Source organism: Manduca sexta, chromosome 26 (genome assembly GCF_014839805.1).
Source record: "Manduca sexta isolate Smith_Timp_Sample1 chromosome 26, JHU_Msex_v1.0, whole genome shotgun sequence".
Taxonomy (NCBI): domain Eukaryota; kingdom Metazoa; phylum Arthropoda; class Insecta; order Lepidoptera; family Sphingidae; genus Manduca; species Manduca sexta.
This window is the reverse complement of record NC_051140.1, coordinates 952,291-970,770: the sequence shown is the minus strand read 5'-3', so window position 1 is coordinate 970,770 and position 18,480 is coordinate 952,291. Positions and strand designations below refer to the sequence as shown.

The following is an 18,480-nucleotide window of genomic DNA, read 5'->3' as shown; positions in this document are numbered from 1 at the left end:
GAAAATTTCAGATCTAATTTCATGATTCCTGTGAGGTTTGTTGTGCACTCGTATGGGACAGTTTTCAACAATAAAAAAAAGGAATTATATTTTTTTTCACTATCATCTACTGTAGTTTATACCATAAACTGATTTTGAAAAGAACAACACCAGAGTGTCTTGGCCGTGCTTCTCTGGTGAGAACTGATTTCCAAATTGGTGGTAAAGTTAATATTGTCGGAATCCAAATAATGTTTATGATTTTACAGGTTCAATAATAATGTAATTTCATAAGAAAAACGTTCTGAATTCAATTTGTAGGTTCTACATCAAAGTAGTAGTAGAAGGGTTATTTAAAAAAAAATGAGTTGCTCGGAATTGGAATTTGATATTTTAACTGCAAGAGGGTAAGTTGCGCACTCGCTCACCGTTTTAGGAATTCAATATTCACTTTATATATTTTAGTTGTCTATATTAGACAACAGCGGGCCGGTATAATCCTGACGACCGCTGAGTGCTGTCATGTTTTTGTTTCTTCAACTTTATATTAATACCACGCTGTACCATCAGGTAATGTGTAATCACGAAATTCGTCGGGACAAAGTACCTGCTATCATAATGAACGGTGTTTCAATTGTCTATCAAGAGGATGTATGCTCAGATGGTAAAAGGCAATTTGTACAGTCACTGGGCTGGAATGGTTTGATTCCCGGATGTGTTGATATGCTATTTTAAATCTATGATTCCTGTGTGCCTCGGAAAGTACTAATAAGCTAGAGAATGGTTAAGCCAAAACAGAATAATATCCCGTTTGAGATATCAATAAAAATTGGTCCCAATGATGAGCACCTCAGTTACTGACAAGAATTATGTCTTCGTCCGCCACAGTGCTTATATGTGGGTTGGTAGACTTTACACAAAAATAAAATTTTGATGGAGAATTGTAAATGATTTATTATGTAAAAGCTTTGTAATGGGAATTTTGACTCTGGCAGTTTCAATTAGGTTACGTAATTCGATATTGAAAACGTTGGTTTTGTATGATAGTATTTTTATGCACTAACACAGATATGCCTTTTATCTCCGAAGGGTGTAGACAGAGGCGCAACTGACGCACCAAATATCCGCCGTATGTCCGTCCCATAATTTAAAAGAAATGAAAAAATCTCCAAGCTGATGCCGACTACAAAAATCCAATATCACTTTCCCCGAGCCGGTATAAAACCCGACACCACAGCACTGCAGTCGTCCCGTAATACAGCTACGCCCACGAGGCAGTGTGTATGTTTTTATGCTGCAGAAAAATAATGTCTAGAGTCTAGCTTTGCCACTCGTCAAAACCTCGCCTGCAAGTACCTCATTACCATAATAAACTCCATTAAAACGCTGTGGAAAACACACCGATGTATTTTAGGGTTCCGCAGTCGAAGGGTGCTATATAATAATAATAATAATATAAGCCCTGTATTATATACTTGCCCACTGCTGAGCACGGGCCTCCTCTACTACTGAGAGGGATTAGGCCTTAGTCCACCACGCTGGCCTAGTGCGGATTGGTAGACTTCACACACCCTCGAAATTCCTATAGAGAACTTCTCAGGTATGCAGGTTTCCTCACGATGTTTTCCTTCACCGTTAAAGCAAGCGATAATTCACAAAGAATACACACATAATTTTTAGAAAAATCAGAGGTGTGTGCCCTTGGGATTTGAACCTGCGGACATTCGTCTCGGCAGTCCGTTCCACAACCAACTAGGCTATCGCCGCTTTTTTTTGCTAACGACCTCTTAATGGTTCCCTTTCTAACTTTAAAGGGTTCTGACATTTGAACTGTAATAAGTGGCCTGGGTTCATTTGTATGCGAAACATGTTATTGTTATTTGTAAAAATATTTATTTTTTTATTTACCGTCATCTCAGTCTAATGTCATCAGTGCAACAAATTTTTTAATGCTGCAAAATAGATTTGGACAAATTGCTACGACTGTCTACCTGACACAACCTCACCTCACTTCTGAAACTTACCGTAGTGGATCGAATTATCTATACATATTGTAAAACAAAGTCCCGTTTTCTGTCTGTCTGTATGTTATGGATTTACTCAATATCTACTGAATGGATTTTTATGACATTTGGTATGGAGATACTTTAAGACCGTAGGAAGGTTATAGGCTACTTTCTATTCCGGAAAATATATAGCGGGACTTTTATCCCGGAAAATTTCTTCACGCCGGCAAAGCTCGAGTGAAGCTAGTTCTGAATATAAAACAATACTCTCAGTACGGAACCCTCGTCGCGCAAATCCGTCTCGCACTCGACCGGTTTTTTTTTAATACGCATCGGGGAGTCCCGTTCGTTAGTACGAGTGTGGGACACAAAGGCGCCGGGAGCTGGCAACCATTTGGTTTGTTCGCGCGGTAATGAAGTGGTCTGGCTGGTGACTGTGTTGTTGCGGATGGTGGTGTTTGTACCATGGTAATGTGTATACGGTGATGAGATTATGTTATTCATGAGTTGTTATTTCATTCAGAGTGCATGTGAGTGTGCTGTCTTTGTACTTATCCTAGGATGCAAAATGGCGGACTCGTTGAAGGCGTGGAGTATGCGATGATGTAATGATATAATAGGCTTTGATGTTTTAGGTGTCAGGGGTTCACTTTCCCCCGTAAGACTACAACTGGTATATTGCAATATTACCATGCCAAAGAGACCAATACTTCGCAGTTTCAAGACTTATTGGCGCATAGGGTTGCAAGGATAACGATTTCAGACGTTAGCAGGATAATCCCCCACCCCCACCTACCGAACCGCGACGGGGCGAGTGTTAACGTTATTAGCGAGCGATTGCCGACGGCTGCGTGCGTTTCGTATTGATTTACCCGTCACTGCGCCTACGGGCTAATGACGCCCGACGTGGTGTCGCCGGCCGGTACTCCTGATCAAGTGTGAGGGACTTTTGGTTTATTGTTTTTGATATCAGTATTTTTAGTAATAAATTAGCTGAAGATACGTGTTTCTTTCTGCATTTCTTTAGAGAATATATGCAAAAAAAAGTACTCATTTCAAGAATCACGTCATCTTCGCGTTTATTGGTTGTTTAAGTCTTGTTTGGAGCATGTCATCAGCTCATTTAAAAACATCCTGTGCGTAGGTTGTAATACTTGGTATTTTAACGCATTTTAAAAGTATATTTGTAGGTTTGTGAGACAAGTATATGCCTCCTGTATTCCCAAAGTACTAGGAAGTGATGAAATATGCGCACGATGTGGGACCTTAGCAGTTAGCTAAAAGAGATATCTCATTACACATTTGCTTAACATCGTCTTTTGTGGCGACGAGGGTAGTTGTAAACTAGTGCATTGCACTAAAACAGCTTTTAGTAATGAAAACTACTGTCGAAATAAAATTGCTATTGATATTTATGGGCACTCATGGGTTATGGTGTATGCTACTTAAAGTACCCTGTCTCAGTGCATATTTAGCTTTATCTAAACGAGACCTCAGATCCAACTTCGAGAAACAAACGTAATCTGATCAATACCTTATATTTATAACATTTATTTTAATTTATTGGGCATGGACAAACTTGGTCAGCTATAACACAATTTAATACAGTGCCGATATCATTATTTGTTTAGACTATAGTCTCGTTGTAAATATTTTCTCAACCCAAATATCCAATTGCATTACAATGAACCATTTAAACACACACTTTGCATACAAAACACCGCGGTGGGTCACAAAACGGCTTCCGTATCTACGTGTAAACAACCCCCGAAATGTTGCGATCACGCCCCGCGTGTGGTACAAAACTTCCGGGAATCGGGCGCGGAGGGTGCGCGATACCGGGAACTCATTACGTAGGTGGGCTTTCAAATGTAGTTTGTTGTAATTGACTTTTTTAGGTGTCTGGTGAATGAGTATGTTGGTTATTGATCGGAGATTAAAGAATAAGTATTTTGTATGTATTTTGATCGCTTTAGTGTGTGAACACCCCGATGAGACTGCAATGTTCTCGAAGTGTTGCATTTTGAACAATGAGCATGGAACACTTCACGAGTATTGATAGTTCTACAGGGCCCTTATTCTGTATGATAGTGTAAATGCGTAACGCGGCCGTGTCAAGTTATCTTCGAGAAATGTGTGTGGAATGGTATTCTGTAAGCCAAATTTTTATAGTACTAAACATGATGGGTTGTGTTACATGCTTGTTACACACTGTCAAAATAACGTGCGGGATAGAGAATAAGGCCCCAGTACGGAAGCTGATTTGGTTGATTTATAAGATAGTGATCTTACTCTTATATTTGAATTCTTCCCAACTTAATATGATTGCAGATTGAGGTTCAACATGTTTCCGAGTAAATACGTAGGTTCAAAACACAAGGGCACGCACCTCAGACTTTTTTTTTAATTATGTGTGTATTTGTGAGTTATCGCTTGCTTTAACGGTGAAGAAAAACATCGTGAGGAAATCTGCATACCTGACAAGTTCTCTATAAGAAGTTTTAGGGTTTCTGCACTAGGCCAGCGTTATGGATTAAGTCCTAAACTCTCTTAATAGTATAGGAGGCCCGTGCCCAGCAATGGGACAGTATCTAATACATTGCTAATATTATTATATGTTTCATTACGACTGAGTAATCTGAATTAGCTGTTGCCACTATTGACGTACAAACGTTACGTATCATCATTCTATACAAAAAGCACACCCGGGGCGTGGTACCTATGACCTCGCGTCTATAAGCCTCCTTTGATAACATTAATTAGCGTGATACGCTCTGGCCGCGTGCCCGGGCGCGTTGACTCAGCGCGCGTGTGAGGCGCCGCTGTTGCTGCCCAACCGGCCCCGCCATTATTGTTTGGATGAGTGTAACGCTTTATTGGGCTTGGTGATGTATTGGACTTAGGGTGAGGAGGTACACATACACAATATCACGTATTGATCCCCGAAGGGGTATGCAGAGGCGCAACCAGGGCATTCACTATTCGCCAAGTGTGTTCCGTCCCATGATGTGATAGGGGGCGAGCCTATCGCCATATCGGGCACAAATTACAGACTCCGGGCTGATACTGAGCAGAAAAATCCAAATATCATTTTGCTCGATCCGGGATTCGAACCCAGGAACTCAGAGCGCTGTCGTACCGCACATGCAGTACAACTACGCCACCAAGGCAGTCTAGGAGAGGAGGTAGGATGAAAAATTTGAGTTTTACCTTTCGATATTATTCGATCGATGTAATAACCTTATCCCCTAACATTTGAGAATGCTTCTCCTCGGCTTAATCCTTCACGGATAGTAATGAGCTTATGTATAGGGAACCTTATAATCCTACCTTTCCTGTAGTCGGGTCAAAACTACAAAGAACTATGGAGTTCTATCGCGTTCAATACCCACACGCCTTCCTACCTTAAATTATTCCGTATTTAACGACTTCCGCGGCGGCACATACACTGATCCCATACCCGACTCGGGAATCTTCTGTTCAACATAAAAAGTTGTATTATTTACGTTGTGTTAGCGTCGGCATGCGAGCCGGTTCGGAAATGTTTGAGCGTATTAAAAAAAAACTTAAAAACAATACGCTGATTGACGTAACGCGGTGCGTCATCTCACTTGAGACGGCTTTGGAGTTCTTGGAGCATATTTATAAAAGTTTTTACTAGTTCTCACGTGGGAGAGAGTCTGGGCAGGGCCCGCCCGATAATACCGCGTAAGTGATAAAAAAGGCAAATTGAAATTGATTCTTAATGTATTAAACTTTAGATTGATGATAAAAAAAAACCTATTTTAATGTTGTAGCTTTATTGTACACGAAATATTAAAAGACTTGTATTTTAGTTTAAAAACAATCAAGGCAGAGAGAAGGTGCGTTTGGCGGTCTCATCGCTCGAGGTAATATTAATTTAATCGTTTTCTTTTGCTGTTGGTAGGATATGTTTTATATCCGCCCGGATAGCCACCACCGTACACAAGATCTTAAATCCCGTCATAATGGCCCACGTAAGTGTGTCGCGTTCAGGGATCAGCATGTGCAAAAGGCCGGCATAATTGTATCGATTGTCGAGGGGTAATCATCTGTCGTCAGTCGACATTCCATTGGACCCCACTTCATTTACCATCATATGCAATGGGGTCAAAGAAATCGTGTTATTTTTGTCTCTTATACTGTATCGCATTGTCTGACGGTGTACTGCCAAACAGCAGTGCTTGATTGTGTTCCAGTTTAAGATATATTGTACCCAAGGTAATTACCGGTGTATTTTAGACTAATATCGAGTATTGCGAGTTGCGACATGTGTAGCGCAGTGCGGTACTTCGCATTATTATTTCAAACTAGGTGCCACTCCCGCTACAAAAGTTGCTAAAACTCTAACGATTCATAACGCCATGTGTTAAACAAATCAGATTTAATATTCCATTATTTCTCATGGAAGCAAATAAGCAAGATAAAAAAAAGCCCAAGTGTTAATCCAAGACGTGGTCTACACGTGTGCAAAATTTCATCCAAATCTGTTCAGCTCTTTCTGCGTTTACTTCTTACAAACATCTTAACATTATCACAAATGTATTTATAGTACCTATGAATGAGGCAGTATTTATTTTGCCAAAACGATTTGTAAGTATTTTTTTTATACAAATTTTAAGAAAGGCGATTTATTGTAATATTGTCTCCCGGCCGTCACACCGTCTATATCAAAAAACAGCGTATCGATATTTTCAAATTCTCTCAAAACAACTCGGAAAAAGCTGACCGATTCACGCTGCACGCGAAATTAAACGCGGCGGTACTACTTTTTAATTCATGTCTATATTTGTATGTAGTGTTAAATATGTGTGTATGTATGTCGGTGGAATCGGGGCGGCCGTGGGCGCCGGGCGCAGTGCCGCGCTTCCGGTCCGCTATAATTATACACATTTCACGTAATAGTTTTTTTTTTTAACAAACGCCACGGTGACGCCACGACGTTTGTTCCGTAGTATGTGCCCTATTTGGAGAGCTTTTTGTGATCGTTTACTACTGTTAGTTAGTAAGAGCTATGGCTTTCTGCATTATATTTTGTATAAAGAGGCTATTGAAATGAAATGATTTATTTGAATCTGTAAAATGTTATACATTATTTAGATTCCGTCAATATTAACTCTTACCACCAGTTCGGAAAGCAGTTTTCACCAGAGAAGAACGGGCAACAAACTCTGGTGTTGCTCTTTTCAATCAGTTTAGGGTAAAGACTACAGTACATGATAAAGTGAGAAGAGAAAAAAAGTTTAGAGCAGTTCATTTATGGGCTCGTGAAATAAGGAATAAATTAATTTAAATTTTTATATGACTGCACAACCCTCTCAGGAATCATGAAATTTCTCTATTATCCTTATAATTATTTCCTCCCAGCACCTCTAGCAATTAGAAATTAGAAATGTAAGCGAAATGGGCAGAACAGTCCACACAAGCAGCACCCGTTCACGAGTATGACGCATGTGCCAGCCATCGGCCTCCTCAACCATATTGTAGGGAAGTGGCCGACCCGTCACACGACGCCGCCGCAGGTACAGACAGGATTATTGATTTAGGTCATAGAGGTATTTTCGCCAATACTAAATGGACACAACGTCGCTTTTTGTTTGACAGTAGGTTTGGAATTTGGACTATATTCTATCTAACATAAGGTTCAGTGGGTTTATTACTATACCAGGAAACGAAACAGGTTCATTCAATATTTCGTGTTAAAACTCACAAATCCACTAATCCCGACATGTAAATCGAATCCTCGCCTCACCGCCTCCAAACGCGCACCACCAAACCAACAAGCACAGAACGGTAACCGCGTTACGACGAGGAAGTCGCGAAGGGAAGTGCGGTGAGTCAGCGGGCGCCGGGCGGGGTCAACGCACGCGGCGTGGGCGCGGCGAAGCCTCCGCGCCGCGCGCCCGCACCGCCACTACAAATAAACTTGTTACTTAACGTACTTACAGTAGTGTGTTGTGTAACCAACAGTGTTGACCACAATGCGCAGGGTTGATAGTGTATGCACTAGAAGGGCCCTGTATCAAAATTTTGTCCGGTTCAAGGGTCCATTGACAAGACAAGTGCTTAAGATTTGTTCCACATACGAATAAAATTTGGAGGCGCCGTATTATTGATACGGCTGGTGCGGCTTTAGCTACACCCCTGGGTTGACAAATTATATGCTAAAATTATTCATGGCTAGGAGTATCTGTGAATAATTGAAATGGAATTGACTCTAAGAGAAATAGGTATTTTCGTCCCGATATATCAGTACGAATGGCAACCCTAGTAATGCAAAACCAGAACACATGATTTTTGTCTGTATTACAATGTATAGGTTTACTAGAAAGAGATAGTGTCCCGCAGAAAAACGATGTGACGTGACAACGCTAAGTGATATTCCCAGAAGCCATAAACAAGCACACTATTCCCTAAACCTTATTTCTGTCTTGGAGCCAGGGATTGTTTTTCTTTTTTTCATGGGGATAATCCTCTTAGATCCCCACCTACTAGTTGTTTTAGCAGGGTATGCAGGATATTTTTTCCGGCTAAAAACCCGATGTTGGTCTCCATCCGTGAAGCTCCGGGACGTCAAAATGAACAAGCCAGGACTCCACCAGTGCGTCGCTAAAAGCACTGTCTCGGTGGAGGAATAAGAGCTCTTGCTAACACCCCCCACCCCAGCTAGGGATTGCTAATATAGCTTTAAAATATGCGGTCACAATATCATTATTTTTTTTGTGTTCAATTGTTATAAAGCAGGTATAAGCTCGGAAATCAATAACTATAAAGGCACGAGTCGTGAGCACACTCGTGATTGGTCCGTTTGACCTCCAGCGCTCCGAAGTCTCACGCCATTGGTTGCTGAGTCGATGCTCATTGTCCATTGGCTCACACGTGCCACGTGATTACAATAACTCGATCAATTTGTACCACCACTGTTCATATGTGCTCATGAATTATGCCGTTTACTATACTAATGCATTCACATTAGTTTTTGTCCCTCATCGGGAATAGAAATGTAAGCTAAGATACCATTAGTAAGATAGTTTAGCTAAACTTAGTTGCCTGGCGATTTTGAGTGATGGGGTAATTTTATCGTATTGACAATGACAGCATGAGGTTGACCTTGTATAGGTAATGGTCTCGCGTTATTGCCTGTTCATCAAATTAGTTTTGGAGTCACGCTGTAGCCATCTCTGTCTATGGGACGGTACTGGTTGGTACCAAAGTTAGAAGTTTTTGCAAGCAGCGTTGGTTCGCGAAATCTCGAATAAAAAAAGAGTTTAATACGCGTGGCGTAGTTGTATTGTACGGCTGCAGTGCTGAGGTTTCGGGTTCGATCCCCAAGTCCAATCATGATATTGGATTTTTCTACTCAGTATCAGCCCGGTGTCTGGAATCTGTGCCCGATATGGCCATAGGCGCGCCCCCTATATGGGATATGGAATGGTTTATACATGCCGATAAGTGGATGTACCAGTTGCGTCTCTGCCTACATCTTCGGGGATTTCAGTACGAACAAGTAACAATATGTAGGATTTGTTTAGTCTCCGTGATGCGAATGGCTAGCCGGACAAGTCAGCACACGAATGATAAACAGTGAAATCAATTCGTAATAAAATAAATGTAATCGGAGTGATGACTTAGCCAATTACAAATATTCATAATTAACATACCGACTGCTGGAACAGTCCACGTTTTCACATCGTCTCGAGTAGCGTGCTTAGCGCTAAACCCCGCGTTATCGCGTACCTGGTTGTGCGCGCGGAATTCGCGTGGTGCGGGGGACGCGGTTATCGGATTACGCGGTCGCCGCGCGTCGTATGTGGGGCGCGTGGGGCTTCGTAATCGGACGTGGGGGGTCACGGCCGGGGGGTCGGCTGAGGGTACGGCATGATTTGTCGTGCGGCCCATATTTGAAAAGGTACATGGAATATCTGAAGTATTGGCTTCCGGGTTTGATTTTTTAGTTCAGGTCTTCGAAGAGACGAGAGATGTAGATTTGATAGCACGTTTAGAGGAACCTTAAGCTAGTTTAAACGTTGTATCTGAGATATGAAAGTAAACGAACTTCAATCTACGATTGGATATGATGGATTATATATGAATCTCATTCTGATAGTAGATTTATAAGTAAACAAAATAACAAGTCACAACTGTTCATGGTCTATGTGCAATAGGCCTATCTCTTTAGTAGGCGTATGTATAGACATTGATTTTATTTATAGTAAACTTATCAAGATTATTATTAGAATGTTAAGTTCGTGATTCCGCACTCGGCGTTTCACCTTGACACGTCGCGATCATGTGAACAAATACATATAAAGGTCAGATTTGAGTGTTGCATTAACTGATGGTTGTGTTGGTGCATTCTTATATTACGTATATAAATATGTAAAATTGTACTTTATTCCCATTTCTGCTGTATAGGCTTTCTGTACTGTCTTAGCAAAGAGTTTGAAATTGTGTCCTTCAAAAGCTACCACTCCGCACCAGGCCAGCGTTGTGGACTAACGCTTAAACCTTCCCAACGGTAGGGGTGGCTCGTGCCCAGCAGTGGAACAGTATATAATACAAAGCTCACATTATATATTAAAGTTCACGAATAAGTGTTGCATCGGTTAAGTATTGTCGGCATCGGCAGCCGGCGCCCGTTACAGCGGTTAAGTGGTATGTCAGCAGCAATTGGTATTAATGGCACGGGCCCTGGTCAACGACCGTCATTAATGATGCGCTGGTTGACGGCCCTACGTGACCACTATAGGTACCCACGTCCATGTATCAATGAGACCTTGACATATGATGCTTGGAGATAGTAGAGATTGGATTTGTCGATTGGGCAGGCTTGGTTCGTATCACAAAAATGATTTTTTAGTCGAGGTTTGGTACGTGGGAGTCTCTTCTGAGATATAATACCCATTGTACACTGTTCCTCGGTTGAAACTAGACTGTGTTTTAATCCAAGACGTGGTCTATGTGTGAAGTTTTTCTACGTTTATTTTTAACAATCATCTCCTTCTTCTTTGCTTTGAATTATGTTGCGTTCCGTGGTGAGAGAGAACTGAATGACTAGGAAATGCTTAGTAATAACTATTAATATGTGATCCATAAATCAAAACAATCTGCAAGTAGTATTAAAACACGTAGAGACGACCTCAGCGTTATTGATGGTTTTGACTCTAACCCTTTTATAGCTCATTCTGGAGTTCCTCAAGGATCGAATTTGGGGCCACTTTTATTTAATGTATTTATAAATGATATTCCGGAAGTGTTCTCCTACTCTAATTGTTACCTATTTGCTGATGATCTCAAAATTTCTCGTGTCATTAATGACTTTGAAGACTCTATACTATTACAATCTGATCTTAATAAATTGTATGACTGGTGTATAACTAATAAAATGTTTCTTAATCCTGCGAAATGTTGTCATATCAAGTTTACATTAAAACGTAACAAAGTGAACACCACTTATAGCATTGCTGGTGAAATTTTAAATGAAGTACCCCAAGTTCGTGATCTAGGTGTGGTTGTAGATACTAAGCTTAAATTTACTAATCATATTGATAATATTATTGACCTTGCCTATAAATCACTAGGATTTGTTATAAGAAATGGTAAAGAATTTAAGAATAAATCTACTACCCTAATGTTGTATAACAGTTATGTAAGAAGCAGATTGGAATATTGTAGTGGTGTGTGGAGTCCAGTTTATAAAGTTCATTGTGATCGGATTGAGAGAATACAAAAAAGTTATTAAGACATTTAGCTTATAGATTTAGGCCACCCAAACATGTCAAAACTTACACTGATAAAATTAAATACTTTGAAATGCAAACTTTGAAAAACAGACGTGATCAACTTAGTTTGATGCTTTTGTATAAAATAGTCAACGGTGATATAGATTGTCCACCTCTTCTCAATAAATTCTCTCTTAATGTACCTACTAAAATCCCTAGATATCCACGTCCCTTATTTAATTGTAGATTCAGCCGAACTAACCTTGGTAGCCACTCGCCTGTCCCTCGCTTATCCCGATTATATAACCGAATTGTAGAAAAATCTGATTGTATTGACATATTTAACGACTCCTTCCTATCTTCAAAAAGAAAATATTGAACTCGCTTGTTGAAACCTAAATTCAGTTTTATATTCAGTCTTATATTTAGAATATACTGCACTTATGGTGCAGCCAATTGTTAATTGTTATGTATTTAAAATGTTCATGCTGTGACAGCCTGTAATTGAAACAGCACTGCAGAAATTACTTACCGAATTCTTAAAAAAAAAACTATGTAAAGTGTATGTTTTGTTGGCTGTACAAATAAATAAATAAATAAATAAATAAATAAATAATTGATAAGGACTGAAATCGTGAATCAAATCTAATTTCTCTCGCTATCTACCGGCCCGCGAGCTACATTACATCGAGTGCTTGAATGAAGATTATGTAATATATATGATAAATTATATGTTAGACGTCAGGCGCCATCTATCGATACGTTTTTGTAAACAATAAACACGTGATGGACACTGTAGCTTTGAAATACTATTTGTTGTATACGTCCGCAGTAAAATGAGTGTAATAACTCCATTTCATATCGACTAAAGCCCTCCTTACATTCTACCAAATGCGAGAGTTTAGAGGGCATATTCGTAAAGTATCGCCTATGTTGATGTGGGCTCCACTATCTATCGGTATTTTCTTATAGTAGGATATATTTTATATCCGCACGGATAGCGACCACCGGTACACAATGTGTTAAAACCCGCCATAGTGGCCCATGTAAGTGTGTCGCGTTCCGGGATCAGCCTGTGTGTATCCGGTTCTAATAGCCCGGCAAAATTGTGTCGATTGTCGAGGGGTAATCGTCTCTCGTCAGTCGACATTCTATTGGACCCCACTCCACTTACAATCTTTGCAGTGTGGTCACTTTGCAATGCATCCTTTATATAAAAACCTCGTTTTATAAGACACTTCGTTGGCCATTCCCATGCAGTTTTATAACAAAGATTTCGAGTTGTTAATGTTTATATGCACTCGAGGTTTCTATAAAAATTAACAATCAAACATCAAGCCGTTTTCTACCATCGGTTTCACCAGGTCGACGCACTTGGTGCTATGTTTGCACTTTCATTTTGAACATGGGTTTCGATGTACGGAACGCGTTGGGGCCGCATTTTTTGTCCGCCGCTTCGGTTTGGAGGCCCTACGGTGTTTTTTGTCATGGCAATGACTTGTAGACATCGTTTTAATATCTTTTTTAGGGTCTCCATGTGTTAGTTGCATCATATTTTGAATCTGTCTATATAAAATCAAAAGATTTTTGATGTAATTTGATTTCACTCACATTCCTAAGAAGCTTTTCACTGGTGGTAGGTCTGTCATATGTGGGAGTCCGCCTGGGTAGGTACCACCGCAATGTCTACTTCTGCCGCCGAGTAGCAGTGTGAAGTCACTGTTGTATTCCAGTTTGAAGGATATTGTAGTCAGTGTAACTACTGGACATAATGAGTCTCAACATCTCACGCCTCAGGATGGCGAGCGCAGTGGAATACCAAACAATACTTTGTAATTCTGTTTAGGCAAAAGGCAAGCTCATCTCGTCATTAAAAAAAAAATAAAAAGGTAACATTACATTTTATTTACCACGAGGTAATCGATTCAACTTTGCTACTCCGCCCTGTATAAACAAACATTTTCGCCTTAACAATATCACACAAATATATTTATATACACGTTATCTTTAAACAATCCTGAGTCATACAGAACCATACGACTATCCACAGTTTCGACTTAACTCATGGCTGACTCATGTGTATAATGATGCTAATTTTGATGATTTTCGTTGGCTGTGAGAAAATGTATGGCGGTATAATTGGGGCGAATGAATGTAGCCGCACGGCCTACACGTTCAGCTGTGGGCCATATTTGTGACACGCCATGTTATGCTGCAGGGCAGGGTAGTGCCTTCTCACACTGTAAGAGCATTCAACGGCTTTACGGCCTACATAAGACTATTTGTATTTTTATACCATTACACACGTTTAAAACAGTGTCATTTGGATAATTAGTATAGTGCGGTGAACAGCGGTTTGCTACGCGTACGCGGGAAGTATGTTAATGGATGCCTAATAAATCCTACGACACTTGATTTACACTTTTTGTAAACATCAAACGCGATAACATATTTTATAGTTGTAGGAATAATTTATATAAAACCCTGTTTTATAACTGATCGGCTAATATTTGATACGCGTACACTTTTGATTGTGGGCACACTTAAACACGCAACGCGACGCCACTGCAGCGACACTTGCCGCGCCACAAGCCACTCGAGCGACGCCGGCGAGGCGCTGCACGGCCGTGATCAAGTGTGCGATGGTGGAAACGAGGGTAGAGCGATAGCTGAACTGTTTTCAGACCAATGCGAGAGAACAAAGAGTTCATAGATTGTCAATAAATTGCAGTATATTGCAAGTTGCTCCTTTTCAGTTGTGTAGGTTGTATATTTAGAAGTTGGGATGTAATTGAGCTGTGGGCTGACTTATTTTTCTTAGGGCCGCATAAGTATCTAAATCACAGCTTTGAGTAAAATCTTAAGTAGATATTTAATGTATTGAACTATTTAATAAGCTAGGCTTATGTTGTTATGTGATAGCTTGTGCTCACCTATTAAATCTGTCACTTATTGTGACTTGAAATGTAATTTCAGCTGGTGTTAATATGGGTTTATTAAATAGGGACTACCTTATGATGCCGAACTTGATTTCACAGAGTCTCAGCTGGATATAGTACTTTCTCTCTCTCTGTCGACGGTTGTCACTTGTCAGAATTATGCCGACCTGACTTACGGAATGTGCCAATGAAACGTTAAAAAAATAAGGATTTTGCAACGTGTAACATTGTACACCAATGTTAGTTTATCTACTCAACTATACTAATTCGTGATACAATCCAATATATAATAATCGAATGCCTAGTAAATACCAAAGTTCAATACACCGTGGAGGGTGAGGTGTGGGCTGGCGTGGCGTGCGTGCACTCTCGTAGGTGGGTGCGATTTTTTATTTATTACACATTGCGGTTTCAAACATCCAACTAAATGTGTGTTGCGTGACTAGATCTATACCCATTGTTCTAATAATTTTGGTGTTTTTTTTGCGGTTTAATGGGAGTGGTCGACCTTTGGGTGGGTTTTAATGGTGGATCGTGGGATACGATTGAAGTATGATCAGTTGGTGATGCTAATAGTAATCGTTGGTAGTTTTAATATCTCATTGCTGAATTTATTAGGTGCTAGGTTTCTCTTATGCGAAAGACGGTCCGGTTAGGTACTCCTGCTTTCTATATCTGTCACCAAGCAACAGTGTTGTTTTTTGCTCTGTTTGAAGGATTTCAGTTTCTCGGGGGGATAATTGCATTACTATCAATATTTTTTTTGGTGATATAACTGCTACCAGTTGTAACATTTACGGAAGCTTCGTGCTAGTCTTATTCATTCGGTTGTGTAAAAAAACAGACCAGTAAAAGTTGGACTCAATCGAGGCCCGTGCAAACTTACTTTTATTAGTTATTATATTATATTATACTAAAGTTCCTTTAGACGTGCTACCAGATATTGCGTCTTGCCAAATTTCATGATACTAGGTCAACGACAAGTACCTTATAGATTTTGATTTTCTTGTAAAATCACAAAATATGTGACATGACCTGTGGTATCTCTTGATCGCGTTTGCTAACTAGTTTGATTTTTTCACAGCTGAAAGAGACTATAGACCCATGGGTTTGATATAATCAACTCGATAACTCTACGGGTTCTCGTGAAAAAAGGTCTTTACAGACTGACAGAAAGACAGATGAACAACAAAGTAATCCTATAAAGGTTCCTTTTGACATACGGAATCCTAAAAATATTAATTATAATTATGATAGTGAAGGTCGATCAACCAGGCAGTGAAATGATGTAATGTTTATTAATTACTAAGGACCCCGGCATCAGAAGGTTCATATGTCGCAGGGGACACATTGTTGTATCGGGAAACATATTAGCAAACTTGTATTTGTAATGCCACCACCAGGGTCGCACTAGACACGAGCCATTGAACTACAACACACTTGTTATAACAATGAGTATGTGTTTAATGAAATGATAGAGTTCCTTGTATTGCGTATGTGGTGGAACAGCGAGTTGTATTGTGATTACAATGATCCTGGTTTTTATCTCTTTGGTATTCGCCTGTGTAGCGACCACAGTAAATGAGAAGAAAGACATAGATAGGGTTGCTTTTCCTCCCTTTTTGGCGTCGAGCCACTTATTTTATTTTTATTTATTTAAGGACCTCCAACGAAGGATACACGGCTTATAATAAATATAATGTCGTAATATTGGTATAATTAACAATGTGACGTGCCTCTTCAATTACAGGAGACCACAGCATGCATATTTATATATTAGTACAGCGGCAAAAATAATAATATTTGTTACTAATATTATTTAGGTATATAAGTAGAAACTTAAAGCAGACAAAAGGGATAAAACATAATAAGAAGTGACAAAACATAACAAGATCTTATGTTATAACATATGGTGGTGAATGTGATTAATTATAATTATTAATTGTGGGAATATTTAGTGGAGTGCAGTTTGAAAATAATTTTAAATATTTTTTTTTTATTTTGTTAATGATTATAATTTATCGAATTTATTGGTTTAAGATAATATTTGTTTACTATAAGTATGCAAGGAACAAAGCTGACTTGCTTGTTGAATTAAACGTACATTGTCTGCTTCGGGAGGTAAAAATCCAATAAATCCTGCGGGCGGTCTAAACTGTTTTGATTATTTAAGAGTAGATTCATAATTTCTTGGTTTATATCAAGCTGGTACATGATAAGTCAATAGTTTTTCTGTGACGTGTCCATTGGAAGTATCATGTAGATACAGCCTGAAATCCGTATTGGCTTTACCATAGATCTCAATGTGTGGGCGAGGTGTGGCGTCGCGTCGCACGAGCACAGTGTGTGTGTGCTTAAAACTAATGTCAACGAACTTTATCGAGGCAATCAAATCGCGTCGATTGTGCATTCAAACAATGACGGCACGTACGGCTCAACACGAGCCGATAGTGAGAAACAGCGGCGTGGGTTCGATTCCCCGACGCGATACAGATATACATCTACTGCCGAGTGTGTTTAATGAAGTGGCGTGGCGTTTGACGGTGTCGTTTGTGTGTGTTTTTTTAGTTTGATTGTTCGTGATTCTCCATTCCATGAAGATATTGGATCTGTGAATGTTTAGTTTGTATGCGAAAAGAATCTATAATATTTAGTCCTAATATATGTAGTTAGGTAGTTTGATAGGGAGTCGCAAATAATACAAAACTGTATACTTGAATGAGATATAAAAGTCGTTTTGAAAAAAATATATAAAAAAAAAACTTACTTTAAATAATTATGTTATTAACCTCTCCATTGGAAATTGAAACGCAGAACGAATTTTGAAACTTGAAAACCATAAAACAATATGATCTCTACCACAAACAAACAAAAGTTACAAAGTATGCTAAAATGAGAAACCGTATAAATATAGAAGATGCTCAATAAAACCTTTTTCTTAATTGCAGAACGTACAGTTAAGCGGTGGTTATGGCGGACGCGGATACAGAGAGGCTGCCTAACGGCACAGCAGCGCTCTCCGCCGAAGAGGAGGAGCGGCTGAAACAGCGCCCGGCGGACATCGACGCTGTAAGTGCAACACATCATTCACCACCAACTTATTCCCACTATATCCATTATGTCCTCTAACATCTGGTCTTTGGAAACAGCTTATAGAAGTTGTGCTGCAGTATATTTATTGGTTAGACACTCAAATAAGGTTTGAAACCGTCATGGTCGTTCGCGGTCTTTTGCGAAATGAATTTACGAGCCTTTCCCGCCCTCACACCCATCACTACAACTCCTGTAAGCCAGGATTAGCAGTGGCACGCATTTTATGACACCGAGCAGTGAAGCTCGGCGAGTCTCAGGGAAAACTAATATGTCACTATCCCGCAACGAAATTAATCAAATAGAAAGATAGGGAGGAGTTGGAAATATTAATTGTCCACTTCCCTCCAGAGCAATGCGGGTGACAAAATCATGTTGTAAAGAGGCGATTTAACCTCAAGGATAGGGACGTTTACAACTAGATAAGCTAGTTATAAAACACCACGGATAAAATTAAATGAAAGGGTATAAGGGTCACATGAGCTGTTAGATTTGATTACAATAGATATGGCAAAAACGCCGGAAAGGTCCATGTAGTATACAACCCCAGATGTTATTTGCATAAATGAATTGTATGAACAAAACTTTCTGCAGTAATTGTAGAGTTTGTTCATAGGTCTGCCTTTTGTTACATGTTTTCTTGCTGCGACTTTCTATTCGCCCATAATAATATCTTGTATTCCTAAAATAATGTAGGCCACTAGAATAACGCGGTGCCATCCA

General features: G+C 39.7%; 1 protein-coding gene across 4 annotated transcripts in view; it reads left to right on the top strand.

Moving 5' to 3' along the window:
- The window catches only part of LOC115447148 (protein hu-li tai shao), a 116,766-nt gene that overhangs the window by 46,873 nt on the left and 51,413 nt on the right, over window positions 1-18,480 (top strand). For all 4 annotated transcript variants that reach the window (XR_005113083.1, XM_030174108.2, XM_030174107.2 and 1 more), the window contains exon 3: window positions 17,616-17,736. Coding sequence is in view for 3 of the 4 variants with exons in the window: in XM_030174108.2 (XP_030029968.2) it covers window positions 17,638-17,736 (99 nt within the window). In the remaining variant the exon portion in view is untranslated. The remainder of the gene's footprint in view (window positions 1-17,615; window positions 17,737-18,480) is intronic.